At 33.7% G+C, this 27,972-nt stretch overlaps 5 protein-coding genes and 1 long non-coding RNA gene across 10 annotated transcripts; 4 read left to right on the forward strand and 2 right to left on the reverse strand.

The window, feature by feature from the left end:
• The first annotated feature begins 66 nt into the window (after positions 1 to 66).
• On the forward strand, positions 67 to 3,391 carry LOC124445274 (probable ATP-dependent RNA helicase DDX60). 2 transcript variants are annotated; one of them, XM_046995986.1, is made up of 4 exons: positions 67 to 679; positions 1,291 to 1,371; positions 1,449 to 1,498; positions 2,076 to 3,391. In XM_046995986.1, the coding sequence occupies exons 3-4, from the start codon at positions 1,471 to 1,473 to the stop codon at positions 2,726 to 2,728; spliced, it is 681 nt and encodes a 226-aa protein (XP_046851942.1). In that variant the 5' UTR covers positions 67 to 679; positions 1,291 to 1,371; positions 1,449 to 1,470; the 3' UTR covers positions 2,729 to 3,391. The 2 variants fall into 2 exon arrangements, with proteins under 2 accessions (XP_046851942.1, XP_046851941.1); XM_046995985.1 differs by lacking the exons at positions 67 to 679; positions 1,449 to 1,498 and having other exon boundaries at positions 1,194 to 1,371.
• Positions 3,392 to 3,816: 425 nt separating this feature from the next.
• On the forward strand, positions 3,817 to 8,114 carry LOC124445258 (probable ATP-dependent RNA helicase DDX60). Its single transcript, XM_046995962.1, has 5 exons — positions 3,817 to 4,520; positions 4,679 to 6,446; positions 6,573 to 6,723; positions 6,935 to 7,374; positions 7,665 to 8,114. Exons 1-5 carry the CDS (start codon positions 4,078 to 4,080, stop codon positions 7,941 to 7,943), a joined length of 3,081 nt encoding a protein of 1,026 aa, XP_046851918.1. The 5' UTR covers positions 3,817 to 4,077; the 3' UTR covers positions 7,944 to 8,114.
• A 214-nt stretch (positions 8,115 to 8,328) lies between these two features.
• LOC124445256 (peroxisome biogenesis factor 1-like) lies at positions 8,329 to 19,342 on the forward strand. Its single transcript, XM_046995960.1, has 20 exons — positions 8,329 to 8,554; positions 9,144 to 9,299; positions 9,378 to 9,461; positions 9,627 to 9,741; positions 9,942 to 11,012; positions 11,435 to 11,769; positions 11,905 to 12,025; positions 12,796 to 13,027; positions 13,456 to 13,697; positions 14,097 to 14,264; positions 14,347 to 14,572; positions 14,793 to 14,899; positions 15,493 to 15,662; positions 16,286 to 16,485; positions 16,561 to 16,807; positions 16,950 to 17,121; positions 17,383 to 17,492; positions 18,313 to 18,372; positions 18,460 to 18,569; positions 18,988 to 19,342. Exons 1-20 carry the CDS (start codon positions 8,450 to 8,452, stop codon positions 19,067 to 19,069), a joined length of 4,113 nt encoding a protein of 1,370 aa, XP_046851916.1. The 5' UTR covers positions 8,329 to 8,449; the 3' UTR covers positions 19,070 to 19,342.
• Positions 19,343 to 19,491: 149 nt separating this feature from the next.
• LOC124445273 (ribonuclease P protein subunit p38-like) lies at positions 19,492 to 21,306 on the reverse strand. The gene is made up of 5 exons (XM_046995984.1): positions 21,023 to 21,306; positions 20,408 to 20,458; positions 20,168 to 20,321; positions 19,949 to 20,098; positions 19,492 to 19,819 (listed from the first exon to the last, which is right to left on the reverse strand). The coding sequence occupies exons 1-5, from the start codon at positions 21,127 to 21,129 to the stop codon at positions 19,520 to 19,522; spliced, it is 762 nt and encodes a 253-aa protein (XP_046851940.1). The 5' UTR covers positions 21,130 to 21,306; the 3' UTR covers positions 19,492 to 19,519.
• A 1,249-nt stretch (positions 21,307 to 22,555) lies between these two features.
• LOC124445263 (putative L-amino-acid oxidase YobN) lies at positions 22,556 to 27,704 on the forward strand. 4 transcript variants are annotated; one of them, XM_046995969.1, is made up of 11 exons: positions 22,556 to 22,676; positions 23,014 to 23,290; positions 23,632 to 23,693; positions 23,764 to 23,868; positions 24,200 to 24,290; positions 24,374 to 24,523; positions 24,755 to 24,880; positions 24,955 to 25,008; positions 25,125 to 25,312; positions 26,006 to 26,898; positions 27,283 to 27,704. In XM_046995969.1, exons 2-11 carry the CDS (start codon positions 23,014 to 23,016, stop codon positions 27,425 to 27,427), a joined length of 2,091 nt encoding a protein of 696 aa, XP_046851925.1. In that variant the 5' UTR covers positions 22,556 to 22,676; the 3' UTR covers positions 27,428 to 27,704. The 4 variants fall into 4 exon arrangements, with proteins under 4 accessions (XP_046851925.1, XP_046851928.1, XP_046851924.1 ...); XM_046995972.1 differs by having other exon boundaries at positions 23,014 to 23,254; XM_046995968.1 differs by having other exon boundaries at positions 22,568 to 22,676; positions 23,011 to 23,290.
• On the reverse strand, positions 23,352 to 23,850 carry LOC124445284. Its single transcript, XR_006948107.1, has 2 exons — positions 23,736 to 23,850; positions 23,352 to 23,560 (listed from the first exon to the last, which is right to left on the reverse strand). It is a non-coding gene; the product is annotated as an uncharacterized LOC124445284 (long non-coding RNA).
• Positions 27,705 to 27,972: the final 268 nt, after the last annotated feature.

Genomic DNA, 27,972 nt, shown 5'->3' on the forward strand with positions numbered 1-27,972 from the left:
CACCAACACGTCCAACCCAACCCAACCAACCTACTGATCCAACCCAACCCAACCAACCTACTGATCCAACCCAACCCAACTCAACCAACCCAATAGTCCAACCAAACCCAACCCAACCAACCCACTGGTCCATCCCAATGGTCCAACCTGCGTGTTGTGCAACGCTAAAATCGGCTGGAACCATTGGTTGGAATCATTGGCTGGAACTTTGTATTTGCAGTTTACAATCTCTAGGACGAATTAATTTTTTTTCAAAAAAGGACTTTGCAATGTTGTAGATTGCTCATGTGAATTAAAACTGAAGTGGGCAAACCGCCAGTGGCAACCAACTGCCTTTACTCTCTCATGATATCTTGCCATCCATGAAGACGCTTATTGATATTTTGATGATTGAAATGGACATTTTGATTTCGTGCTGGCCGCTGGGATGTTCACAAAGAATTAGACATTTTTTATTCTTGGCGTTTGAGAAGTATCAAGATATTGGTACTGAGGACATAGAAGTGACCCTGCTTTTCATGTGTGAGTTCAACGATGACGTCACAATATAACTCGTGATATTTATTCTTGGAAGCCGCATTAGACGACATTGCCACGTTTACTTTCGTTTGAGTTGTTTCAATGAAAATATAATTGTAACGTCTATATATTCGTTGATAAAAACTGCTGTTTGGTATTGGTAAGTTTAGTCTTTAATGTTTTTTTTCTGAGAATGAAAATTTGCAAACAGCAAAAACAAAATTTTTTAATTTCTTATCAACAGTAAACACGTACATATTTTCGTTTCATATCTACTATACGCTTTGTTCTTTTTATTTATATCTAATTATTCAATGGGTCAGGCCTGTTTCTGTTTCATACGTCGCATTTTACATGAGCCGAATGCATTTAAATTAAACAAAAGATAATGAGGAGTTTATCTCATTTTCTTTTGTCTTTAATGCATTTGGTTCATATGAAACGCGACGTTTGAAACAGGCCTCAGATTTTATATGAAGTAAGGCCCTTTTCGAACGTCGCATTTTACATGCGTCGAATGCATTAAAGACAAAGAAAATGAGATAAAATTCCTCATTATCTTTTGTTTTAATTGCATTTGGCTCATGTAAAATGCGACGTTTGAAACAGGCCTATATATTTTTGAGAAAGGAAATAGACTTTGCCTCTGCTGCTCATTAACTATTTTAAATATATTGATCGAGATTGAAACACTTGTCATTCGCAATAGACCTCATTAAAATAAAAATTATAGCCCTTTGTACATGTTCACACCTAATCTAAAATCTACAGCAAAGCGAAAAACGAACAAACACAATCGGGACGAGCAAATCGAGCGTCGAGAGCAAAAGTCTGCCTTCAGATTTGTACCAGGTAATCAATAATTCATTTTGTCAGTATATTTTGCTTTTCTTGTGTAAAATGCTAAAATGCATTTGTTGTAAGTATAGATTGAGAAGCTGTGAATAGAAAATGAATAGTTCATCTGACGAGGATTATGGTGAGGAGTTTTTTTATTCGTTCCTCTTCATAGTCGATACACGAAAAAAACCATATCGCATTTGCATTAGCCGTTGGTTTCCCGCACGTGAAATAACTGGCGGTATTTCTTGACTTTTCTTGTTAGTAGCTTGTGTTTTTATATGGTTGTATGAATGAAATCTGCTGGTGGGGCCGGAAAAACAATTTTCACAGAATGTGTTGTTTGTATTGGCTTTTAATTCCTGAATAAATATCTGAATATCTGAAATTTTTTTGATGTGACCGACTGACTGAGTCATCTCATAATACATAAGTTGTATAACTTAAACTTATTTCTGGTCTTTGATTATACAATCCAAAAAACAGTTTTGTTGCCAACAATTTGAAAGATTTTGAAGCTAACCCGATGTATATTGCATGACTTGCTCCTGCAGACACTGAAATAAACGTGGAAGATTGTACTTTGCAGGCAACAGTTGTATGGGATGGCCTGCTTTGAAGGCTGCAACTTCCTATAGTTTTTGCCTTATAATAAATTCCTATAATTTCAGTACCAAATACCAATTATCCATAAAATTTACCATACAATTATACAGATGATCTTGAAATGTCTGAGGGGAGTGATATACAGGATAACATAGATCAACTTCGACCGCAATTTCTAAATTTGATGAATGAATTTGCTGATGCTGAGATGTTTCTTATTGATGGCGATTCCTTGCTGATGGAGCAGGCTTTGGACAAAAATCTAGACTGGACTTGTAGTGGTCAATTGCTTCATCTTGTTTACCTTTTCGAACGTTATCTTCATCTTTTTGTTCGTAAAGGTGGCGTCTTTGAAATAGTATTTTTCCAAGATCTCGGTAAAATGTGGAAAACACAAACAAGTATCCACCTTGCACGTAATGTCATTATAGAGCATCTAAAAGCAAACGTTACACATAAGATTTTATGTGAATTTGAAAGTCCGTGGGATATGAAATTTCAAAAATACATAGAAGAATTTGCTCCTTCTTTTATGCTTCTTTCCGACGGATTAATGTCACGAAATTCAAATCAAAACTTTATCCATAAAGATGCACCTGAATTGTTTGAACATCATTTTTTACAAGTTTTGAGTTTGAAATTAAATATTGCGTTTACAAATCCAATTGAATTTGGTACATCCACCCTTAACGGCTTTCATATTATGTATGAGCGAAAATTCAGCGAGTGGGAGATACCCGAAACAAATCCAATTTTACAATGATGAAAGCTTCCTTGCAAATGAAAAAATCATTGAAAATGTTTGCACAGCAGTGAAAAGCAATTTATCCTTACTGGATGAATCATGTCAAATTAATGGTGTCATTGATGGTCGACTTCTGCTGTTTGTTGTGTCAACTTGTGTTTACATGAAATCATTGAGGAGTTCAGAAAACAAAGATTTCCAACAGGATATTGCACGTCTTATTCTTATTCATGCGGTCTTACTTACATCACTTCCTCTGAAATACCGAGCGTATTCTCTCGAAAAGGTTCATCATTTAATTTACAACAAATCATCATTTCGTGATAAATTGAAGAATAGTTTATTAAGATATCAATTTGTAATGGCCGAAGTCTTGCGAGTAACCAAAATGACAACGAACTACCATTTGCTACACAAACGATTTGTGACTCGTGGGATGGACGTTTGATTTACCACATACTGTTTTTGCTGCTTGAAAACTCGAGTGATAAAAGTGCTTTGACATTGACGCCTTCTCAACATAAAAAAATTGCATGTCTGGTACGTGCAATATCGTCATTACTGAAGGAGAATGAATGGTTAGATGTACCTTATCTTCAATATCTTGATGTCAATTATTCAAAGAAAAGCTGTGATGTTAGTCACTCAAAATCAACTTTTGGGCAAACTAATTTTTTGAATATGAATTGCAAATCAAGACAAATAAAACCAGTTGCAAATAAAGACGGATTGATCCATATAGACTGTGTCTTATTGAGTGAATATGCAGGAAAGATTTGGGAAAATATGTGTGTTACAAAGCTCGAAATTGATGATCCTGATGTCGCTCGTTTAGTGGTAAGTGGAGATGACTTTGATGAGATTTACCATTGGCATTCACGTAAACCACTCAGTGATGATTTTGACCGAACGCCCTGTGATGCAAGTGATGAGAGAGATTTGAGACGAAGGACTCTTCATGCCAGGCATATGCAAAGGTATGGAAAATCTTTGCATGGTGAGTATGACTTTCCTGCAATTGTTGTTGATGACGAAAAGAAAACAGCAAAGAATAAAGAAAAGACATCACAAAAAAGCCAGAAAATTAAGCAGGAGAATGAGGTAAGAATAAAAGAGAAACACTTGAATAAACAACTACTAGCTTGGGATCAAGAGAAAACAGGCATTCGCAAGCTTGAACAAGACGGGCGATTTGATTTAGCTGTCATCAAAATTGATCGATTTTTGTTATCTGTAAAGGAAGAAAAGCTAAAGTCAAGTATTATGGTAAAGAAGGCAGAAATTTTGTGGAAAAGGTGGAAAGAGCTTTGTAACGATAAAAAAGATAAAGATGTAAAAGAAGCCAAGTTTTTCTTCTTACAATTTTGATGTTGATCGATAATAAAGAATTCCTTGTGAAGAAAGACAAAGATAATTTGGCAAGATATCTGTATGGTATAGGTTTTAGCGAGATTGTGATAAAAAATCATTTGTCCGAAAGGTCTTTCGACTTTGAGGACAAATATAGTTTGAATACACCAAGTCCACGTTTTCAGCTTCTTTACCTTGGCGAGAGGTTAAGAAGAGAAACACGTACGGATCCTGACAACAGAGTGAATCACTTCATTCCTGAAACATGGCAGCGAGATCTGCTAGATGCAATTGATAAAAAACAATCTGCATTAATTGTAGCTCCAACGTCTTCAGGAAAGACGTTTGTCTCTTATTACTGCATGGAAAAAGTGCTCAGAGAAGACAATGAAGGTGTTGTTGTATATGTTTCTCCTACAAAAGCTTTAGTTAATCAAGTTGCTGCTACATGTGCTGCAAGGTATGTACTATAACTACTATTTTAATTACAAACTTATACTAAGAAAAGGTTAAGAAATCAAAATCACTGCTCAATTGTAAATAATTGGATTGGTAAATCGTTTTCATAATTTTTCCATTATACCTCAGCAAATGTGTACTGCGACATTTTTCTAATAGATACAAGAAAGATATGCCTCCTGGGAAAAGTGTGTATGGTGTGTTCACTCGTGACTATCGATTTAATGCTCTTAAATGTCAAATATTGATCACTGTTCCTCAATGCCTTGAGATTCTTCTTTTGTCTCCTGACAGACAAGATTGGGTTGACAAGATTAGATATGTTGTGTTTGATGAAGCTCATTGCATTGGACTAGAGAATAATGCTGAAGTGTGGGAACATCTCTTTCTTTTGATACGTTGTCCATTTTTAGCGTTGTCAGCAACTATTCACAACCCTCGTGACCTGCACTCCTGGCTGCAAAACGTTGAGCAGGACAAGTTTCAACGTGATAGGTCGAACAATACTCTTCGAAAGAATTTTCCATTTTCTTATAACGTTGCCTTGGTTACCCACAACGAAAGATACAACGATCTTGAAAAGTTCATCTATGTACCACGCTTGAATGACGAGACGGAGCCAAAGTTAGAACACGTTCATCCTTGTTCTGCGTTAAATACTCGTCAATTGAAAAAAGATTCCCAATTTCCTACCCATGTCACTTTATCACCAAGAGAGACAATGGCGTTCTATGATGCCGTACAGGAAGTGTTTCCTGAAGATGATTTAGTGAGAAAGTTGTCTCCAGAATCGTATTTTGAAAATGAGACATTTATCTCCAAAGAAAGTGTTAGAAGGTATGAAAATGATGTAAAAAGTAAATTTATGGAGTTTATAAAGAAAAATGATGAAAGAGGGGAAGAAGTGATCAATAAACTTCTACCGGAAACTTCGTTAGATGTTTCAATTCAAGATGAGAAATACAGGCTTGTGGATCACATTTTTGATTTGGTCGAAAAGCTAAAAAATGAAAATCTGTTACCTGTCATATTCTTCAGTTTTGATCGTAAATTGTGCGAGACTTTTGCCAAAAAAATCGTTAGTTGTCTTCAAAAAAGAGAGAATCAACATGGTGGCGATCATGATGGAAGGAAAACGGAAAAAATGGAACGGAAAATACAAAAAGCAGAAAAACGACAACGCGATGAAGATGTGGCTGGTGAGGTTTTACGAAAAACCAATTCAGCTGGGCAGAAATGTTCATCGCATCAAAGAAATAAAACCTCGGCCGATGCAACTTGTTTTTTAGTTGACAATCCTCCACCAGAAAACTGTAGCTACGCTGGAAAAGGTGTTCTCGATGCTCATGAAGCTAATCTTATTGTCCAAAGACTAGTGAAACGGGGAGAAACAAGCAGTGAACGGGAAGAATTTTTCCAAGAATGTCTTAGACGGGGAGTTGGGTATCATCATGCAGGAATGAACAACAAAGAACGAAGTGCCGTTGAAATGTTATTTCGAAAGAAATTTGTAAATGTTGTGTTTGCTACAGGGACTCTAGCTTTAGGCATTCATATGCCATGCAAAACAGTTGTGTTTGCACATGATTCAGTTTTTTTGAATACTCTTCAATATCACCAAATTTCTGGTAGGGCAGGAAGACGAGGATTTGATATGATTGGAAATGTCATTTTCTTTGGTATCCCTCAAGCCAAAATCAATCGACTTATGACCGTAAGCCTGCCTCGTATCATTGGAAATTTTCCGTTAAATGAGTCTTTAGTGCTTCGCTTACTTCTTATTGTCAATAAAGGAAAGGATCGTGAAGTTGCATTAAATCAAGCTTTGACACTATTGCACAATCCATTAATCTGCAAAAATCAACCGGAACTTGATCTACAGTTAAAACATCATTTCCTGTTCTGCGTCGAGCATTTAGTTCGGCAGGTAAATATTTTGTTCCGTATATACCTGTTTTAATACAACAAGATATCTTATAACCATTTCATTGACGTCGGTGTTTTATTATGAATGTAACTATGTATCATGTTTAATTTCCTTCATATCTTTTAGGGTCTTCTTGATCTAAAAGGATGTCCTCAAGGCTTGGCAGGTCTGGCGATTCATCTTCATTATCATGAGCCGTCTAATTTTGTTCTGTTGTCATTCTTACGCAGTAAAGTTCTTCATAACTTTTGTAGAAATAAAAATGCGCGCAAGAGAGGTATAAGACTCCGCAATTTTTTTTAATTTTTGGCCTGTGTAATAGCAAGAAATTATTGTTGATCAAGCGTTGATTGAGGATTGAACTGTTTAAAGCTTTAGCTATGAACTAGTAGTAATTACACCTTTACAAAAATCCATGAAAGTGAACAAATTAATATTTTATCGTGCTCCTGTCTTTGCTATGTTGACATTTTGATTTTTTTTCTTAGATGGCAAATTTTCCAAAGATTTCATGAAGTCTCTCGTAATTGTGTTGAGTCATTTGTTTGCTCGTCGTAGACTGCATGAATTCTTAATGCAACGTCCACGAAGTACATCAAAAATTCGTCTAGAAAAACTACCATCTGAATTCGAAGCTGAACTCGACAAGTACAATAGTAATGTTCACGAAGTTTTTGATCTATATATTCGAACTGTTTCTGGACACGTCAATGATACTTCGGGAGAAGATATTACTCTTCCGTTGTCTTCAGTTAAACTTATTTCAGCAGAAAACTACAAAATGAATTTACCACCAATAAGTTTGGAGAACAAACTACAATCGTTATCAGTACCATATAAGATGTGTTCATCTTTTGCTGCTCTATCTGGGAATACAGATGATCGTCTATACAGTTCAAACGATCGTGTTCCAAACATCCGTTATCAGGTAAAGTGCATTCTTATACGTCTTATATATGTTATTCGATGATTGTATCCTATTCAAGAGTGAAGAAAGCCAAATTGAGTTGAAGTTTGTAAAGCAAGCATCTTGCAAAAAGCATGGTGAATCATTTTTAGAACTGAATCTACGTTCGTCTCCAGTTTACCCCCTCCTCTCTTCCTATGTCCTGGATTTATCTTTTATTTATTTTTGTTACTTCTTAACTGTCTGTCACCAAATTTTTACATTGGACTAAATAATTGGTTTGTATACTTAAAAATCTGTGATGATTTCAGGTTTATACCGATGTTAAAGTTGTTCCTGTTTTTCCAACTGATATAAATCTTAATGGTTATGTGTACGATTTCTTTAACCATGGAAATTACAAAGCAATTATAAGTGAAAATGGCTTGATGCATGGAGAAGCATATCAACTTCTGAAAGATTTTATGTTGGTATTGAAATCGATATCAGTCTCTCTGGAAGAATGGGCTCCAGAAAATGATATTGTACGGAAAGCGTTTGTACAGCTCGCACAAGACTTCTCATCAACTTTTAAAAAAGCTTTTGATTGAATATACTCCTTACATACTTGCTTTTTAACGTCAAAAATATTTCCTGTTTGTAAGAGATTATAATTATCCATTGAAGATGGAAGAGATAGCACTTAGCAGTGATAACTATAGAGAGTATTTTGTTGTGAACATTTCAATATAAATGCAAACTGTTCTCATGAAATACTTCAATCGTATCCAAAAATGTCATTTCAGCTTTGGTTGATAACTACTAAAAAACTAAGAGGGATAATTCTTTATATTATCATGACTTAAGTGCAAAGTGAAAATGAAATTCTTCAAAAAAAGCTTTGAGATTCGAAACGGTATTTAGATGTTGCCATGTTGGATGGTTGTAATCATTTTCACTTACATGACGTATTAGCTATATTTGAATTTAAGTCGTCATTGAACCATTTCATTTTTATGGTGCAAGCTGAAAGTTGCTTCGTAAAGTTAAACAATGTTAAATTCTTAGATTTGGCGAACGTTCTTGCTTTGTCAAAGACTGCAAAGGTTTATTTTATATGGGCACTTCCTGTCCTGTAACGATTTATCTCAATTCAACGTTAAGGAATTGTTTTGTGAATCTTTCTGATTCTCTTAACAAAAGTTGGTCTTCTATTTGGAAAGTAAGTGATAGCTATGCTTGTTAAATTAAATTCAATATTAGAAAAAGGTGTATAGTTTTGAATTCAGATGAATCAAGCATAATGTTGTACAAAAACAACAGAGGCATTTCAACTCCATTACATGACGTGTGTTTTAGTCCGTATATAAAAATGAGTTTCTTCTATATGTAGTTTGTAAAATAAAACCATGTACTAAATATTTTACAAATTAAAAATATGTGTTGGTGCTCACTATCATGCCAATTGAAAAATTACCAAATTCATGAACGACTCATGTTTGTGTCTATTCTAATTTATAAATCTATTTTCTTTGAATTCATTAAAATAAGATTTTTGTGTATGAGAAGGAAATGCAACATATTTACTAGTGATAGTGTTTCGATTAAGCCTGAGTACACAGTCAGGAGATTACCTGAAGTGAAAGTTGAAATATGGTCATTTTATGTATTGCTTGTCAATAAATTATAATTTCCACTGCATGACTTGCAAATGTCATTTAAGTGTTAATGCTCATCAAATACCATTTGGATCATGGTAAAAGAAATTTGCATGTTTCTAAAGTTTTAACATTAGAAATTTTCTAATTTAGGATGATACAACTGTGAAAGCTATTCGTGTAAATTTTAAAGACTCTTCCTTGTACTTTTCCTGGGCTGGTGGTAGCTGTAAATCAACAAATAGTTCAGGAGTAATTGAAGTCAGCAAAAAATTTGGTGAATTGCTGGGTTTGTCTCATGGACAAGAGGTCTTAACTTTGTTCAATTTATTAATCATTTTAATATTTTTTTCTCATTTTTATTATCATAAGTATTTAAAACTTTAGGTAATTGCCACAGCCTTGGCTAGTGTCACTTCTTGTAAGAGTGTTTCATGTTATTCAAGCGATCAAAGTGACTATGATGTTTTGGTCAGTTTCTTTATTATGTATTTTTTTACTAATTTAGTATATATTTGCTCGTTGCAATTAGAAGAAAAATATGAAAATGGTTATTTTTTAAAGAAAACAATATTTCTTAGAATATATACATCTAAAAAATCATGTTTTTTTATGTGTGTGCTATTTTATTGTTAGGAAGTAAATTCTAGTTACATTGAATCTAATCTGATACATCAATTGCGTGTTCTTTGGGATGGAGCAAAGATTCCTATTTGGATTCAAAGGAATAATTTTGTTGTAGTAACTATTGGTAAGTAAAATATTTCTCTTTTTTAGTTTGCATGATCTTTGTTAAGATGGGAATGGGTTAAAAAACTTGTTTTTCCATATTTATAAAAATACTAAAGACCAACTTTACGTTGTAATCTACAAAATTTTATGAAATGTTTTTCACAGTGAAATGTTTATTTTTTTTAAGACATAAAATGTAAACTAAGTTTTTTCTTATAGGTGATGTCTGTCCAGCTAGCTCTTGCTCTCAAATTGAAGAATTCACAGAGATACATTTGATTCCTTGGACAAAAGCTGCAAGTGGCTTTGAGAATAATGATGAGAAAGGATTAGATGTTCCACGACCAGCTGAATTTAAAAATTCACTATCACAATATACTGATGATGATGAACACAGTGAAGATTCAAGTATCAAGAGCAGTGAATCATCTAGTTTAAACAACAGCTTAAGTAGTGGTGTATTGACAGGTGGTGATTCATCAAGTTTAAATAACAGTGCAAGCAGTGAAGTACAAAGTACATCTGAATTATCACGTTCTCAAAGTTATAAAAGTGGTTTCAAGGATACCAGTGAAACAACGAGAAAGTCAATTGAAAGTGCTATCATAAAAGGCAAAATTGGACTTCCTAAAGGAGAAGTTAATGATTCTAATACGTCGAGAAGTAGTGCGACTGGGAAATCAATTGATTCTGGTCAAACAAAATCTTCTATTTCAGGCTGGGCTGGACAATTGAATCAGGCTGGTGATCGCATTAATCGTGAACGTTCCTATCCATCTGTTAACCTTCGTTTTAATCCATTGACTGGTGGTGTTGTAAACGCATTAAAATATTTTCTTCCTCCATATACTGCAGACATTCAAAACTTAGACAGTTTTCCTTTTCCAAAAATCACTGGAGCAACTCAGGATTTTAAATATTCGACGCAACTTTCGAAAATGAAAACGTCTCAGGCAGAAACTCTTGAGGTTCCAATTTCAGATAGTTATCGAGTACAACGTCTTGTGTTTTTATCAGATCAAATTGAGCAATCTCGTCTTGATCCTTTCCTACAAAATTTACTCAAACAACCGTCAACAGTATTTGTTTACTCCCCTAATTTAGCAGGTTATGCCAATCGTTTGTCAAATGAACAATTACGACGTGATGGTAAATCTGTCAGTGCAAAATATTACGTCTTTACTGCATCCATTCATAAAATGTATTCAATAAAGGAGAAGTTGGATACAAGTCAAACGAAAATTGGATCAAGTAACGCTTCAACACCGAACGAAGAGTATCGAGACACTGGTATGAAAAATAACATATTCTTATTATGACATAGGTGATTAAGAATATGACCATGTTTTATGAGCAAGTTACATACATTGTTTTTAAAAGTAGCAATAAATTTCATTTCGTCTTCTTTAAGCTCACAAACGTATGACTGAGTTGTCTTTACGCTCCAATAAAATTTGTTACGATAGTCTTTTTGGTAATTTTTTCCCTTTTTTCAAAGCGAAAGCTGAAGGTGACCATTTCGTGAAATTTGTACCTTGGGATCAACTTTTTTTTATTTACCGACCGTAAAAAAGTTATTAATCAGATTTTTGCATCAGAATGGTCTGCATGCAGGATGTATGTATGATATCTGGGATGTATGCAGAATTTTTGTGATCTATGCAGGATATATAGATGGATGCAGGTTATATGAATATACATGTTTTTTCTAGATCGAGCTCAGTTATATGAAGCCAACCGATTACAAAGATTTAATTCGAATTTGAGTACCAGACAGCGTAATGTATTATCAAATGAACGTGGGATTGTTTCTTCTTCAACGTCAACAATTATAAGACTTGTACTTACTAGTCAAAAGAATTTTCGACATGACAAAAATTTCCTTCTTAAGGAAGATCTGCTCTTAGGTCATGTAGCTGTGAATAACTTGATTCGCCGCCAGTTGAAAATTGGAGTTAAATCATCAGTTCAGATCAAGAAGGTTCACCATAAGTCATCCATTTTGTTAGGGCTTGTTTTGAATCCTTTTGGTGAAGGGGCAAAAAAGGTGAGCTTATTAACTATTTAATTACATACCAACATTATTTGCACATGGCATATTTCAACGTAGATATTTCGATATCAAAACGAGGTACTTTGGGAAGTTACATTGGATGCGTGAAATTCCTTTCATTTTTTTTAGATAAAGCTCTTGAATAGGGATGTTATAATCCAGGCGTTCATATCCTGGATATTGGAAATTACCAATAAATATCCTCTTCTCTTAGCGTCGCGGATGTTGATTGAGTTTAATATCACAGCTGGTGAGTGTGCTCGTGTTTTTTAAACACCTCACAAAAAGAAAATCCTCCCACCCCTACCCCACCCCCACCCCCAACAAATATCATATAGTCCATAAAAATGAATCGCAAATAATGCAGTACTTACAGTAATTTGCTAACTGCCATGTGCAGATTGAGGTCACTCGTGCTTTAAGAAAAGACTTACTGTATAGTCATTTGAACTCAGAAATACTAAATTTCAAAATTAGACTTGAACAGTATTATAAAATGTACGTTCTACTCACTATTAAACAACATTATTTGTTTGTAACAATCTTTTTGTAAAACAGTTTGAAGAATGCTCGTTTTATTGCATCAAAAGCGATTTTATAGACTGACTTTGATTCGTTCATTTATCACTTATATTAATGTACCTTGGAGGGGAGTTTCTTTTTGTGAAGTATTTATATAGTGAATTTTTATTTTTGCTTGTTTGATGTCTGGAAGCAATTTCGTTTTTTTTATTTGCTTGGTGCTGTCTCGAACTATGGTGAAGAGGTGAATGAACTAAGAGCGTTAACAAACGTCGGTGAATGAGGTCACATAAGTCAAGCTGTAGAGCTACTGTCGATTTTATTAGGAAATAAAGCTTACTATTTTGACAGTGAAACATACAAATGTGACTTATCACCTAAAAGTTAAGAAAAATAATAAGTATACGTTATTAAAACAAGGTGTAGCTTAACTCTTGGAATCTGCCCAGTCCTTTAATTCCAAAACTTTTAACATGTTTTGTACTTGTGTGATTTTAGATGTTAAGTGCGAGTTTTTACTCTCTGGTATTGGAAGAGAAAGTCCTCGATCTTCTTCATCTCGAGCCACAATGCAATATTTTGAAATTAATGAACGAACATTAGATACAGCATCTGTAACAGTTAATGAAGAAATACAACCTTCCCAGCTTTTCTTGCTTTCGCCTTACCCAGCAAAAGACACCAAAGTTATTGATGAACATCTTGATACATGTCGTATTTCTTCACTTGGGTAAAGTTTATATTTTCCATTATAATATTTGCTCGCGTAGAATTACAACTAGCGTAGAATATAAATACACTTACAATGGGTAGAAAAAAGTAGCCGCGAAAGAAAATTTAGCAACTAGATATGTATTCATCTAACTTAGTTGGTTGATTGTTCCACCTATTGCCAAGCACTTGAAAAAGTTCATGCACTTCATGATTTTCAGTTTTCTTTTTGTCAAGTGATTTCGTTCCTTCTATAAGTTTCTCATAAGGCTCAAACCTGAGAAGGACTGTCGTTGTTAATGATGACTGACATTTCGACAACCTTAGCGGTAGTCATCTTCGGAGTCAAAAACTATAAAATTAAAGTTATTACGGATAAACTCTGATACAACACAATTTCAAATCTGATTTTGACGATTATCTCTGATTCATTTGCATTTATTTTAGTGGTATAGATGAGATCTATGCAACGTGCATGAATTTCTTGCTTCATGGACTTGGTTTTCATCCTGTATCACAACAAATTTGTTGCTCAAATAAACCAGAACACAATGCTCTGTTGATTTATGGCACTGGCTCAACTGCTGGAGGATCTGGGAAGACATCGCTGGCTCATGCACTGTGCAACAGTCTTGGAAAACATCCTGTTTTAGCTCACATATCAATAGTTGAATGTGTTTCATTAAGAGGTAAGAAATGTAACTGTCACGACTCGTAAAAATGCAACTTTTGAGCTTATCATCGTCATAACATTGATCATTGTACTTGGTGTTAACTTTTCTCTTCTCTCAACTACTTTTTACCCTTTTTTAAATTTCCGTTTTTCTCACGAACATCTGTAAACACGAAAACTGTTGTTCGTTGTCTCATTTAAAAGGAAACTTATCGTAAAATTGTTTTTATACGAATTTATACGTAAAAGTAGAAATTTAGATGCATAGGTGACAAACGAGTGGACGCTTTTAAGTTAAAATATTTCATTTCTTTATGATATGGCTAGCGTGAAATCTGTTCTACGATCAACTTTGTTCATATAGTCTGCATTTGTGATGATATCATAAAACTATAATGAAATATTACCATTTCAGGTAAACGAATCGAAACAATACGGAAATCTTGGCAAAACAAATTTAATAATGCGGCTTGGCATGAACCTGCCGTCATTTTGTTTGATGATCTCGATCAGTTAATTTCTGCTCCTTCATTGCTGCAGGAGAATGGACCCGAGGCCCATTATAATCTTCGATTAGCGCAAGGTAACCCAATAAATATTTTATAGCTATGTTTACGAACACATTTTTTCTGTTATTTGCCAATTACGCGTATTCGTTCGTGCAGTGTTCAAGACTTTGGTAAAGAACGAGATTTCATACAACAGCAAAGTTGTTGTCATAGCAACTTCAATATCGCGTGATTCTGTCCATCCTGTCTTGCGCAGAAGTCATGGAAGTCACGTGTTTAGCAAGTCGGTTGAGATTCCACTTCCTGATCAAAAACAACGTATTGAAATACTGCAAGCAATATTAAGAAAACACGATGAAGATATGTCTGTGGACAACATCGGGTATTCAATTTACACAATCATCAGTTTTGCAACTGTAATTTTTTCATGAAAAGATTTTTTATACAGTCTATTTCAAATAACTTTTCTGTGTTCTCCACTTGTGAAACATAGTAAACCATAGTTTGCTACTGTTATCTTCTTCTATCCTGCTTTATTATGACCACTTAGTTTTTGGTGAATGAACTACTAATTTTTAGAAGAATTTTCGTTCGTGTTTCAGCAATATTGCTACTAAAAGTGAAGGGTGTTCTCCTAAAGATTTGAATACTCTGGTTGCTAGAGCATTTCAGTCCTGTATTTCTCGACGTCACACCAAAGAAAAAGAAGGTTAGAATATAGCATTTTATATACGTAAGTCTAAATATCTTTTGTATTGTGGCTAGCTAAGTATGGCGAACTTTCTTTAAGAATAAATTATGATTTTTTGCATGACTTATTTGTTAAACACTTGTCTCCGGAAAAGTATCTACCTTAATTTGGCTGCTCAAATAACAATAATGAAATTTTTCATAAATTCTTAAAACGTTTTACTGTACAGTCTAAATGAAAGTTTTGAATACTTACTTTTTTTTGCTAAACTGCTCACATTACCTTATAGACAAGATTATGAAAGAAAATGAATTCATTCGAGATTTAAGAAATAATAGCTGTAGACTCACTTGAAAAAAAATTTACGTTGGTTTTATCCGGGCAATAGTAGATCTCCAAAACACGATACGATTGTGTATAATAAAAGTATTAAAATAGCTAGATAAGAGACGGTGTGTTTCCACCGATGTACGGGGCTATAATTTTACGATTGAGGTTTGTTAGGAAATGATATATTATCTCAAAGTAATATGATTGTTCATTGTTTATAATGTTCTTTATAGTGAGAACACATGGAAGAAGTTACACCCTGTGGTATTTTCTTTTTTTAGAATCCGCCAAATTAAATTTGAATGATTTTAATAAGGTTTTTCAAAATTTCAAACCAGCAAGTTTACACGGCATCAAGTTTCATCTTGGAAATGATCTTTCGTGGCAAGATGTCGGTGGCCTTCACGACATTAAACAAACACTCAAGGAAACATTGGAATGGCCGGCTAAGGTATGTATGTGCATTATGAGAAAAATGTTTATCCATGCTGATAGAGATAGAAAAACTGGAGTTAGAATGAAGTTGCATAGGATAGTATAGGATAAACGTAAACTTACAGAAAACGGCGGGCGGGTGATGAAAATAGCGAACAAGCCGTTAATACAAGTAAGGATTTTCGTTTTTACTCTCAGACAAATTACTCGATCATAACGTCAAATTCACAGCAAGCAATATTATCTACACAATAGCATTTAAAAAATTTGAAAAACATAGTAGAAAATTTGCAGTCGTGCCTCAAACAACTCATCCATTATATGAAGTCATTGTACAATTGTTAAATATGTATTTGAAAGATATGCATAGAACAGTAAAAATTATTTTAAGAAGAGGGAATTGAAAATGAAAAAGAATAGGGGGGGAGAGTTCTTTAAATCAAATGTACTTTTGGCATTACGGTCTTTGTGATTTCAACGAGGTGCATTGTCATTAGAAATAAAATATAGGGCGGTGAATCAGCTTTAGTTAAGTCACAATAGAAAACGTAACAAACACAAATTAACACTATATGATGTATAAAATGTTAATTTTAATATGTGTACGACAGTAAACATTAGCTTGTATGAATTTTACAGTATCCTGGATTATACAGCAGCGTTTCCATGAGATTACCTTCTGGAATACTTCTATACGGACCTCCTGGTTGTGGAAAGACAATGTTAGCTAGAGTGATTGCTAAGGAATGTGGTCTGAACTTTATGAGCATTAAAGGACCGGAATTATTGAACAAATACATCGGAGCAAGTGAACAAGCTGTACGAGATTTATTCCATAGGTGTGTTTCAAACGTAGCTTACTTAGAATATCGTTGCTTTTAACAGTTCTTCAAATAATTTCTTTAAACTTTTAGAGCACAAAGTGCTAAGCCTTGTATTTTGTTTTTTGATGAATTTGACTCTATGGCCCCACGACGTGGTCATGATAGTACTGGTGTTACAGATAGGGTGGTAAATCAATTGTTAACACAAATTGATGGTGTAGAAGGATTACAAGGTGTTTATATTCTTGCTGCTACAAGTAGACCAGATCTTATTGATCCAGCATTGCTACGTCCTGGACGTGTCGATAAGTCTTTATACTGTGGCATGCCAGATCAGGTAGTTAATTTTGTGTTAGTGGTTTGTTCGTCTTGATATAAGTTTATGGCGTAAGCGGGGTGAAGAACGATTTCAAGAAGCGTCGATTGTGAGGAAATTTCTAAAAAATAATTCTTAAATATATCATTTCAATGTTCTGTAGAGTGCGAGATTAGAGATTCTTAAAGCACATTCTTCAAAACTTCAACTTGGCTTGGACGTCAATCTTTCAGAGATTGCCGGGATGACTGAAAATTTTAGTGGTGCTGACTTAAAAGCTTTGTTATCTAACGCTCAATTGGAGAGAATTCATGAGATGAAGCTCAATATTTCAGGTATTTATTTGACTCGATGATGTTGATTCAATCAAAATCGTTTCGCTAAAAGTAGTCATTCTGTTTATTGGAACCATGTATGTATTTCTTGCGTTCGTATTACTTGTGTATTCTGTAATAGAAATGCAAACAAATTGAATAACCCTAGGAATTTCAAAGAATTTTTTACCAGTTATTCTTCAGGTGGATTTGAAGCAAACTAACTCTTTAACACATCGCATATATTAATTTCCCATTACTGCTATTATTTTCCTTTTGTAGATAAAGTGGTCAAAAGTGATACAACGCCCAGCAATGTCGTTTATTTTCCCAGTTTAAAGCAACGAAAAGACCCGTTGACCATGAATGAAAACTCTGATTGGGCGAAACAGGTACAATCATGTTCAACGTGTCTTTTTGCTGTGATATGCACTAAATGTGTAACGCAAGAAGTTCTTGACGGTCAGATTTTGTCTGTCCTCAACAATTATTTAAAGGAATTTTTGTATATGAAACCCACTCAACGACAGCACACATTTTGATTTTTCACCAATCTCCAAATCTTTGGGAATTTTCTATACATAATGGACTATTAAAAAAACGAATTATTTGATGCATTTATTTTCATCCGACGTCTTTATAATTTGTCATGTAAACAACTATTCAAATATATGAATGCTGTGAAATAATTAAAGGTTGATGAAAGCATGCACTGTTATATATATTTTGTGTCATTAATTGCACGTTTATAGGGTCTAAAAATTTTATTTCATTGCCCCTTCATTTTAAACAAACAGGGTTTTGTTGACTGTCTTTACCTCGAGTTATTAGTTGGACTTAGTAAATATTTAAACTATACTACAAGGTGCATTGAAAAGTGACATTTAGAAATCAACCTATTGTTATAATTGTAATGCTTCATTATTATGCTAAGCCTATGTGGTTGCTTAAATTTATATATTTTGTATCTGGCACTGGGAATATAACATAACGTCTTGGAGAAAATCAGGGCCTAGCCACCTCGATTTTTCTTGGGGGTAGTACTCATATTTGCATGTTATGCATTATGGAATTAATTTTTTTATGGATTATAACTTGCATGTATGAATATTTATCCCACCCCTCCAATTATCGGTTCGGAAATTCCGAGAAATTTAACGTTTGCAACCGTTGCCTAAATTTTACAAAAATGCTTATCTTGCTTTTGTTTAGGCCGGTGTGCTTCAAGATAATTTTTTCAGGCACGTTTTTGGTAAAGCAAATCACTCACCAGTAAGCGGATCCTTTACATAATTTTTGACGATAGATTTATGGTGGAAGGACTTTAATCAAGTAATTGTAAATCCGTCTCGTATTTAGATGCGAATTTCGAGAGATGAAATGAAAATAAAAAATGCTGACCTTCAAAAAGCTTTGTCTAAAGTATCTCCATCGGTGAGTCAAGAAGAACGACTTAAATATGCTGCCATGTAAGTGGAACTATTTTGTTTTTTTCCCACTTTTTGAGCGCCAAGCGATAAGTGTGCAGATATTTACGTTTTATTCACGAGGACGTCATCCACGGTTATAAAATCAAAAAATTTTTGAGTACCATTAGATAGACTGGGTATAAAATGAGAAAAAAGGTATATTACATCGTTTAGAGAGATTAATTTGGGATTAAAAAAGTTTACAATAGCTCTAATTCTTCTAACAAAAGTCTCAGTCAAGTTTGAATCCAAGTACTGGGGAGAAACGGATGAAAGAACTGACTTTTGCTTGAAACATATAATGTTGAATATACAGATATATTGTTGTTGACTTGCTTTTACCTATACTAGTATGGTTGGTGTTTCGTGTCACGTTTGTAAAAAATTATTAGTTTTAATTATTTGCATTTTTTTACAGCTATCAATCATTCAAAAGCTCAAAGATGCCTGTTACTAACAATGCATCTCAAGTAATCAGCCAACGTGCAACATTAGCTTAGTTACTTCAATTTTTCTAGGAATTTTCCAATTCATATTGAATATTCAGAATGTTATATTTTAGTATCGGTAAAAATTGAAAATATTACGCTTGCTTTTACTATATAACCTTTGAACGCAGGCTTTTATAGTGTATCGTGCTGGAGATAGTTTTTGAAGAGGTAGAATTGTCTTGTCAACTCAAGTCCGTAGCATTTCAATCAATTCTAGTCATATATTATAGTTATTTACGTTTTTCTATGGCCTACAATGTGAAATAAAAAGTACATGATTCAGACTGTTCAAGTGCTTTGTACTCAAACAGGTACACAAATGCACATAGTTTGTTGGGTACTACTTGTTTATGTTTTACTTGAAAAATAATGAGTGCATTCCATGTCTGGTAGTAGTGTTAGGATGTTTGGAAAAAGTAACAGTCATCCAGTTGTAAGGTAATGTTTGTGTTATATGTCTCATTTGACTACATAGGTTTTTGATATTTTAATTTTTTTCATTTTTGGAGTTTCTCGTGGTGAAAGACCTTTAATTTTAGTTTTGACATATGTTGCATCTATCTTTCTTTTCATTTGCTTTTTGAGATTTTCATTGGATTTTTTATTTTGACAATCTTTTGATTCCTCTTCTTCACAAGTTTTATTAAAGTCATAATGGCCATTGTTATTCCACAGAGTTAAGTAATGTTCAGGATATGGAGGAATCTTGCATGTTATGAAGTCTGTAAGATCTTTTATCATGTTGACTTCAAGATTTTTCTGGAAAAAATTGACATTCTTTATGACCAAAGACATTCAATAGTTAACATATCCTTTTACACCTACGGTGCAAATTTTTCAGCAAAAGCATTAAATACTAGACCCCAAATTATTATTAATGTAAATAACCTTAAAACCACAAGCAGCCACAGTTTTCATTCCACAAAAAGAAGCCATAATGTCACTAAGTCCAAATATAGCACAGCATGAAGTTGATCTAGTGGCACTGAGTAACATCAAATGTTTGGTTAGCAGAGCAGGTTTTGTTGACTTGCATACCTAGATTGTTGAATGTTTGGTAAATTTAAAACAATGTACATTATTTTAAATCAAATAAGTGACACTAACAAGCACTAAGACAAGCTCATCTTTTTCCAAAGATTTTGTTACAGAATTTACACCAATTGCCATGCAGCTTTTTATTGATTGCCAAGTTACAAACTTGCTGTCTTCTTGTGATATAAGTGATTTCTCACGTTTTAGCCCATTTATTGGAAATATACTAGAAAAAACAATTATTTTATATATACTTGAGTTTCTATTTACGTATATATTTTTTGATTTGTAATAGTAACGTGATTTCATCACCTTTTTATTGCATCAAGTATCAGTTTGTTGTCTCCTTTATCTAGTTCTGGCCTGCAATTTCATAATATTCAGTACTTAGCTTTTATTCTTAAAGTCTGAATTGCTCAAAAATATAAACAAAGACTTTTCACTTGTTCGCTAGTTGGCACTAGTTACGGCTAAATGGCAGACAATCTGTCCACTACTCAGTTTTCGTTAAAGGTTAAATTTGTGTGAACGAAGAGTCTCTTTATCGTAAACATGTTTCGGCATGCTTATGTCATATATATATATATATATCTGAAAATTGGTAACCCAGGCATATTATGAAGCACCGAGTTGAAAGCTTAATAAAAATTTCAAAATAAAAATCCAGAGACTCCTTTATATTATCATATATATATATCCTGTAAATAAGCATAATCACCTTCATTTTATGCACTGAAGATGGCATAAGCATGCCGAAACATGCTTACGATAAAAAAACTCGTCGTTCATTTAAAATGTCTGATATCCATCGTGCTTTTAAGAAATTATTTCATTTGTGTATTATGCCAAACTTGTAAAGTTTGAGAAACAGTTGATTACTTTGCAAAAAAAATCTACGAGTATTATTTCACATCGATTTCAACATACCAATTCAACTTATAAGGTGACGATAGAAAGTACTTTATAGTTTTTTTCTTCGACTTCGATTGCCTTTCATCCGCCATTTTGCACTTTCCAGAGCACTGACATACCATCGCACATCATTGACTACATAACTAAATAATATTTAATTCAATGGCACTCAACTATAATTAAAAGAGTTCACTTGTCCGCTGGGTCATGTTAAAATTAGAAAATTAGCACGTGTTTCGCCAAGTTCGCAACTTTCGCAGTCCTCACTGCAGTTCGTAATTCGTTAGCAATGTTTATGACATAATATTAGTACAGATATATTACGATATAATAAACCGAAAGGCAGAGTATTTGGTTGATTTTTAAAGTGAAAAAAAGGATGATTGAAGTCTCTTATAATTGCTGGGAAAATTGGGTGTATTAAATTGGTTTTTAATACATTAATTAAAGTGAAGCGAGGAGATGTTCATTTTGCCAGTTTTCTCTGAAGTTACATGTTTTCTAATTTGCCTATGAAGAGCAGACGAAAGGTTTTGCCAGAATTCTTGGAATTACATCCCACATATAAAAAATGGCATTTGAAGCAGAAGAAAACTCTTAATGAAGAGTTAACTATTTTGAGATCTTACTCAGCGCGTTCCAGGCAGGTAGCCATAAGGGAAATTGAGGGCCAATATTCATGTATTCATTTAAATATCCGAAAAGCAACGGATTTCAAAAGAAACTATGGGGCATGTCAATATATATATATGAAGATGCCCCCCCAAATTATCGCTTTGGCTGCGTGCCTGGTTTAATCAGGTTCCGTAGTTTTTTTAATTAAATAATTTGGAGAAAAAGCCATTATGTGGCTGCTTATAATAATGAATACTAGTTTTGATTTGATTGTCTCAGCATCTTTCACTTGTAATTTTGTAAATATTTTTTTCGTCCTCTGAATTGTGATTAATTAATATTTGTAAGTCAAATATCACCTTGTAAGCATTTGTATATATGGAATTAACATGACAAAGCATGTCGATTTTTCTGTCAGAAATCATTAGAATAATCTTATAATAATCTTACTGTAACTGTTGCATTCTATAATTTCAATTTAATTTCAGCAGCTATAGAACTACCCATAACTTCTGAAAAAGCAGGTTGTTTATGATTGAACAAAGTATGTCCTTAGCATGGTGAAAATTTTGTCGAAATTTTTTTTCCTATTTATAAACCATCTGAAAAGTATTGTCTATCAAGATTAATGAATTTTGCAAACAAAGCAAGTAAAATGCATGACACATGATGAAAAAATAGCTCATTGAAATTGTATACTAAAGCATGAAACTGCAAGCAACAATAACTTGAAATAAATTAGATATTGTAATTCTGTTGAAATATCTTCGTGGAAATCTCGTGAATGTCTTCGTAAATCTATTTGAAAAATTTCCCATTAACAAAAAATTGAAAGAGTGTTTAAGGGGAATTTGTCTTAAGAGAGACAAAGGATTAGGTCTTTTGAAGTCATATGATTGCACAGCATGATTGCAAAAAAATGGGCTTTTCCCAGAACCAGGTTACCATGACCAGCTACGAACTCACAATTCATAAATGTACTTAGACATCACATTTCCGTCATTTGCACAAGTTACGAGACAGAAGCTAACATCATTCACGGGTTTATATTGAGGTATGTCGGTTCGTGTTGTTGCAATTGATTATTTTACATTTCCTGCTCCGTGATTTTACTGTAATTCTGAAAAGGCCACATTCTGTTAATACTATTGAAGACCATGATATAGACTTAAGTAATTGCTACATAGACTAATAAGAAATGTCGTAGTTGAAGTTGAAAATAAATGTAACCGTCAGGCTTTTCAGTATTTCGAAAAAGTCCGATTCCAATTATATCACAAGTATAAGTAAATTTTCCATTGTTACGAAAATTATCAGCAGCTTTGTCGGCTCAATCAATTTGGTGAAATCAGGCTGTGTATGTATACAACTTTTTAATGTATATTTAAAAGATGGAAGAACAAGACATTCGAGAGGATGAAGTTGGTGCGGAATACGATTGGCCTGATCCTCTTCGTCTTCTTGGTTATCTACCTGGAGCGCACCACTTTATCAATATACAGAAGAGAACATTCTTCAAACTTTTAGTTAAAAGAGGCTTAGCATTCCTTTATAGACGTGGCTTCGACTTAGATCCAGATTCACCCATCCTCAAGGAAGAACATGATGATGCGGAAAATTATTCAAATACTGGTATAGATGAGTCTGAAATGACCCCTAATGAGAATGGTATTAACGTTTGTGCCGCATTAGTAAATATAAATTCAAATGTAGACAAAATAGCTTCAACTTTGACAAAGAATAACCTGACTATTATTAATGCATTCTGAGTGCAAAGAACAATTTTTAAACAAACTTAAAAATTTAAAGCATTATCTGTATAATCCATGATTTTTATCGTTAGCCAAAGCAAACAAACTATAATTGATTAGCAGACAAGCGAGTTTGTAAAGTGGAAAACATTCTTAAACCTTTTTTTTCTGTTACTGATTGTGATGTCTGAAATAAATAATGACATAAATAATTTCAATTAAGGAATACTACATTTAAATTTTGACTTTCTGCAACAGATGAGCGGGAAGATGAATCAAATGTAGAGAGTGACTATGAGGATGATATGGCAGAGACAGAGGTAATTTGCAAAATTAATGAAACGAATGTAATAATGACATACCACGATTTTCTTTCTTTTTCCGTTATAGGACATGAATGAAAAAAAGACTCAAAACCCTAAAACTGTATTGATTGTTGGAGCAGGAATTTCTGGTCTTGCTGCAGCGCGTGAACTCAAGCGTAGCGGTCACAAAGTAAATATGCATATTATAGGAAGTTTAGAATTTTGATTTTTACCTAGTAGAGTGCTTGTGATTTATGATAAGTTCCCCCCGACGAGATGCACGCATAGACATCTCATGATTTATTATAAACCCCCCGCCCCTCCGACGAGATGAGACTCAAAGGTATTTCGCGATTTAAGTGTCGATTAGTTGTCAAAAGCTACAACTTTCTAGACATTGTTATTGATAGTTTATGTCACATCTTCTCAAAATTCACATTATATTTGCATCAAAAATCATAATAAATTCCTAAAGACACAATTGTAACGTAAATTGACAATAACGTTTTCTAATTTTCCAGGTTATAATTCTTGAGAGGCAAAGCAGAGTTGGAGGAAGAATTAAAACTGTGCATTTTAATTTTCAAAAATCTCCAGAAATCAAAGCAGAAGGTAAAAATGGACCCTACCAAACTGATTTGTTGAATTTCTTTATCAAAGTATAGATTTCGACTAAAATGTGTTTTTTTTTAAAGTTGGAGCAATGCGAATCCCCACACACAAACGCCATTATCTTACGGATTGTTATATTCACAAGTTTGGACTGAAAAAGAAACCGTTTTATAATGTTGACCCCGAAAAACATTGTTTTGTTAAGGTTAAACATAGAGCTGTGAGAGTCAGTGGTAAGATAAAAAATAACAATGTTTTTATCTACACTGAGTCAAATGACAGTAGCTTGCCATTTTGTACAAGATCTTTATAAAGCTGTTCCAGTGACTATAAAAATTGTACGTTTTGTATTTGCTCTCTAAATGCTGTATAGGTTGAACTTGAATTTGCGTATGTATTTCCTCACGTGTAAAATATCTTTAAGTACAAATCTAACGGCGATTTTCCAATAATTTTCCTTGTAGCCTTTAGGAGCAACAACTGCAAGGAACGAGCTGAAGCAAAAGAAATGTGTGACAAACTATGGCCTGGATGGGACGAGAATATCAAAAAGAAACAACTCAGAAAACACTACAAAATTGATAACATCAGTGAGTTCCCTTCATATAGTATGTTTAGGAAACAACAAAGTTTTTCTGACAGAATTTTTAATTATATTCTTTAGTGGATTACTACAGCTTAACTATAAATGAGGTCATTGAGAGCATTCCGAAGTTTGGTAAGTATAAAACCTATTATTTCATAGAGCGATGAAAAATTCTAATTAATATCGCAAGAAATCATTCAAAAAACAAGAGTTGCATAAACTGAGTTTTTTGAGCTGTTTCTTACTAGACAAAAATCCAGAAAAGTATGCACGTGAATGGCGTAAATGGTTAGAACGCTGGAGTAAGATGTCCTTCACTGAATTTTTTTTATCAAAAGAGAGTTGTGATTCAAAAAAATGCCCTCCAAAGTTCAGACCTTGGCCAAAAATCGCAATAGATTGCCTCACTGATGTAAATTACATTCCCAATTCTGAGGTAATAAAAGAATACACTGCTTTTCACTATGTAAATTGATTGCTAACCAATAATTGTGGAAATTGATTTTAAAATTATAATTTTTCATCACACAGCTAGCTAAGGACAGCAAGAATGTTAGAATTGATCAATTTTCTGTGTACATTAAATGTATACATTTTCTTTGTACATGAAATGTGTACAATCGTCGTTTACTTTGAATGCGTATTTGATTCTAATGAATACAAAAAGCATCAAAAGAAACCAGGCTTATTACGCGGTTTTTCAAACTTTCTATTTGACAATGTGATATTTGCGTGACCACGTTATGTTACCTACCTTGTCCATACTGCCATATATAGTCAGTAGTATAGATTGGAATGTGTGAAAATATACAATTGATTTATAGAAGAACCGCTCTTTTTGTCAATCTGAATCAGTTTTATATGGTTTGTAACGTGAGGAAGAACAACTCATTTACTTCCTTCTAATCTTAAATAGGAGTATAAAAATAATTCTAACATTCGAGATGAACAAGAAGTAATTTTGGAATAAACATGTTTTGACTTAAGATGAATGAAGCCATCATCAGTGCCAATAAATTAACTGTTTACGAGTTGAATATAAAGCAAATAACTATAATACATGTAAAATGAAACTGCGAAAATATAATTTTCAATCTTTCTAAGCTAATAACCGTTTAATTTTACGTAGTTATCAGTTGCTACGGCGCTAGCGGAGGAAATTGGTGATTGGTGGACTCCAAAAATGAAAACACTCGTAAACGGAATGGAAGAATTACCCAATGCATTTATTAAAGATACCTGTGATCCGTATTGTTTACAAGAGGATCTTCGATATGGAATCATAATAAAAAAAGTTGAATGGCAAAAGCTATGCAATGACGATAAAACGTCTAACGCAGTCAAAGTTATTGGTCAACAGACTCAAACTGGAAACGAAGTTCGGTTTGAAGCTGATGCCATCATTTTGACTGTCCCATTGAATGCTCTGCGACAAATTGAATTCGAGCCTTTACTGCCACAGCGTGTAAATGATGCGTTTAGTAAGATTCATTATGCACCCTCCACCAAAATATTGCTTGGCTTTCGGAAAAGATTCTGGGAGAAGGGAAGGTTCCCTGTATTCAATGGTGGAATATCTAAGACAAATTTACCCATCAGCCAGATCGTTTACCCTCCCAAGGAATTATGTGAACAGATGGCAGACCGTGGTGTACTTATGATTTACACATGGAATAGAGAAGCTCTATTATTTGGCTCTCAATCTGAAGACGAAGCAATATCTGAAGCTTTGCGGGAAGTAGAGACTGTGTATGAAAATTTGTTACCTGATGATGAAAAAAATATTTCAGAGCTTTTTGAAGAAGGAGTTGTTCAAGCTTGGTACAGTGACCCGTCAGAACGTGGAGCTTATGTTCATCTAATGCCATACAGTTATATGAATCATATGCGCACACTAATAGAGCCCAAAGATATTCATCCAATCTTTTTTGGTGGTGAGGCGATCTCATTTGCCAATGGTTGGATCCAAGGGGCCCTGGAATCTGGCCTTAGAGCGGCGTGGCAATTTTACAAGTTTAATGAGTATGTATACCTAATAAGTAAAATTTACTCGACTAATACAAGAAGAAGAACCGTGCTCTTTTGCTAATAACTCCATTCAGCATTCACATAATGAGTGAAACATATCTCGTTCAATTTTCTCAATATTTTATGTTTTTACATAATTACATATTGTTTGTTAGCGTGTGTATATATAACGTTGGTTTATCCACATAAAAACAAAATGCTCTATTCTTGTTCTGCTTTCTACTGTATTGTGATTCTTTAGTGTTGTATGTAGATGAAACCATTATTGGTATGAGCTCATGAGAATGGAGAGAAAGTTTAGAACAAAATACCATTTACTTGAATCAAAAGAGTTCTATTTTGAAAATTTACAAACTAAACATGTATTTTTTCGTTTAGAAATCAATGTAAAAATGAGGGACAAGAGAAAAATGATTTACAACCCAATCCATATTCATGTTTTGATTCTACCATAAGGCCCAAGATGGATATGAAGGAGCAAATGAAGCTGTCAGATTTAAAGACTTATCCTTTCCCAATTTAAATTTTTTTTAGAAATTTTGGATCTTAAGTATAAAGCATACAAATCAATTCACGACTGAATTTTACCATTTGTTGCTATCCTTACAGTAGACTCATAAACAATTCATATATTCACTAATCAATCATTAGAATAAGTACGAAAAATGCAACCAGCAATGTGCAAAATTTTGGAGATAAATCTGATTAAGTTAAGTTCTCAGTTACCTTGACAGTTGACAACTTATGTAGAATAATTTTGTTTGAAATTGAATTAAAGTTAAATTGCTAAAGCAATCAAACTTTCGTGTGACATAACGGAAATCTGGATAAAGAAGTTATGTTGAAACCATTTTTGCAGAATTGACCTATCTTCTTAAGCCCGGTTTCCATATGGTCGTTCCTGTCGTAAGGATCGTCTTTGTCGCTTGCAATTTGTAGAAGCTACAGAGACGATCATATGGAAACGCTCAACTCAAACGACAAAAGCGATCCTTCCGTTAGAAACGATCCTTGCGTATCGATCGTTTGAGATAGACTAGAGTTCTATCCTTGCGACAGAAACGACCG

Source organism: Xenia sp. Carnegie-2017, unplaced genomic scaffold (genome assembly GCF_021976095.1).
Source record: "Xenia sp. Carnegie-2017 unplaced genomic scaffold, XeniaSp_v1 HiC_scaffold_22, whole genome shotgun sequence".
NCBI lineage: Eukaryota > Metazoa > Cnidaria > Anthozoa > Malacalcyonacea > Xeniidae > Xenia > Xenia sp. Carnegie-2017.

What these genes read in the sequence shown, in the direction of transcription:
- LOC124445274 (XM_046995985.1), top strand. Translation starts at nt 1,263, where the DNA reads ATGTTCACACCTAATCTAAAATCTACAGCAAAGCGAAAAACGAACAAA. An exon ending in TGCCTTCAGATTTGTACCAG is followed by an intron (nt 1,372 to 2,075) that starts GTAATCAATAAT and finishes ACAATTATACAG; the next exon opens with ATGATCTTGAAATGTCTGAG.
- LOC124445258 (XM_046995962.1), top strand. Translation starts at nt 4,078, where the DNA reads ATGTTGATCGATAATAAAGAATTCCTTGTGAAGAAAGACAAAGATAAT. An exon ending in TCGAGCATTTAGTTCGGCAG is followed by an intron (nt 6,447 to 6,572) that starts GTAAATATTTTG and finishes CATATCTTTTAG; the next exon opens with GGTCTTCTTGATCTAAAAGG. An exon ending in TAAAAATGCGCGCAAGAGAG is followed by an intron (nt 6,724 to 6,934) that starts GTATAAGACTCC and finishes TTTTTTTCTTAG; the next exon opens with ATGGCAAATTTTCCAAAGAT.
- LOC124445256 (XM_046995960.1), top strand. Translation starts at nt 8,450, where the DNA reads ATGGGCACTTCCTGTCCTGTAACGATTTATCTCAATTCAACGTTAAGG. An exon ending in AAAGTGACTATGATGTTTTG is followed by an intron (nt 9,462 to 9,626) that starts GTCAGTTTCTTT and finishes TTTTATTGTTAG; the next exon opens with GAAGTAAATTCTAGTTACAT. An exon ending in TAATCTTCGATTAGCGCAAG is followed by an intron (nt 14,265 to 14,346) that starts GTAACCCAATAA and finishes TCGTTCGTGCAG; the next exon opens with TGTTCAAGACTTTGGTAAAG.
- LOC124445273 (XM_046995984.1), bottom strand. Translation starts at nt 21,129, where the DNA reads ATGGTATGTCAGTGCTCTGGAAAGTGCAAAATGGCGGATGAAAGGCAA. An exon ending in ATGAGCTTGTCTTAGTGCTT is followed by an intron (nt 20,099 to 20,167) that starts GTTAGTGTCACT and finishes TCAACAATCTAG; the next exon opens with GTATGCAAGTCAACAAAACC. An exon ending in TGGCTGCTTGTGGTTTTAAG is followed by an intron (nt 19,820 to 19,948) that starts GTTATTTACATT and finishes AATTTTTTCCAG; the next exon opens with AAAAATCTTGAAGTCAACAT.
- LOC124445263 (XM_046995969.1), top strand. Translation starts at nt 23,014, where the DNA reads ATGGAAGAACAAGACATTCGAGAGGATGAAGTTGGTGCGGAATACGAT. An exon ending in TCAAGCGTAGCGGTCACAAA is followed by an intron (nt 23,869 to 24,199) that starts GTAAATATGCAT and finishes CTAATTTTCCAG; the next exon opens with GTTATAATTCTTGAGAGGCA. An exon ending in ATTACATTCCCAATTCTGAG is followed by an intron (nt 25,313 to 26,005) that starts GTAATAAAAGAA and finishes AATTTTACGTAG; the next exon opens with TTATCAGTTGCTACGGCGCT.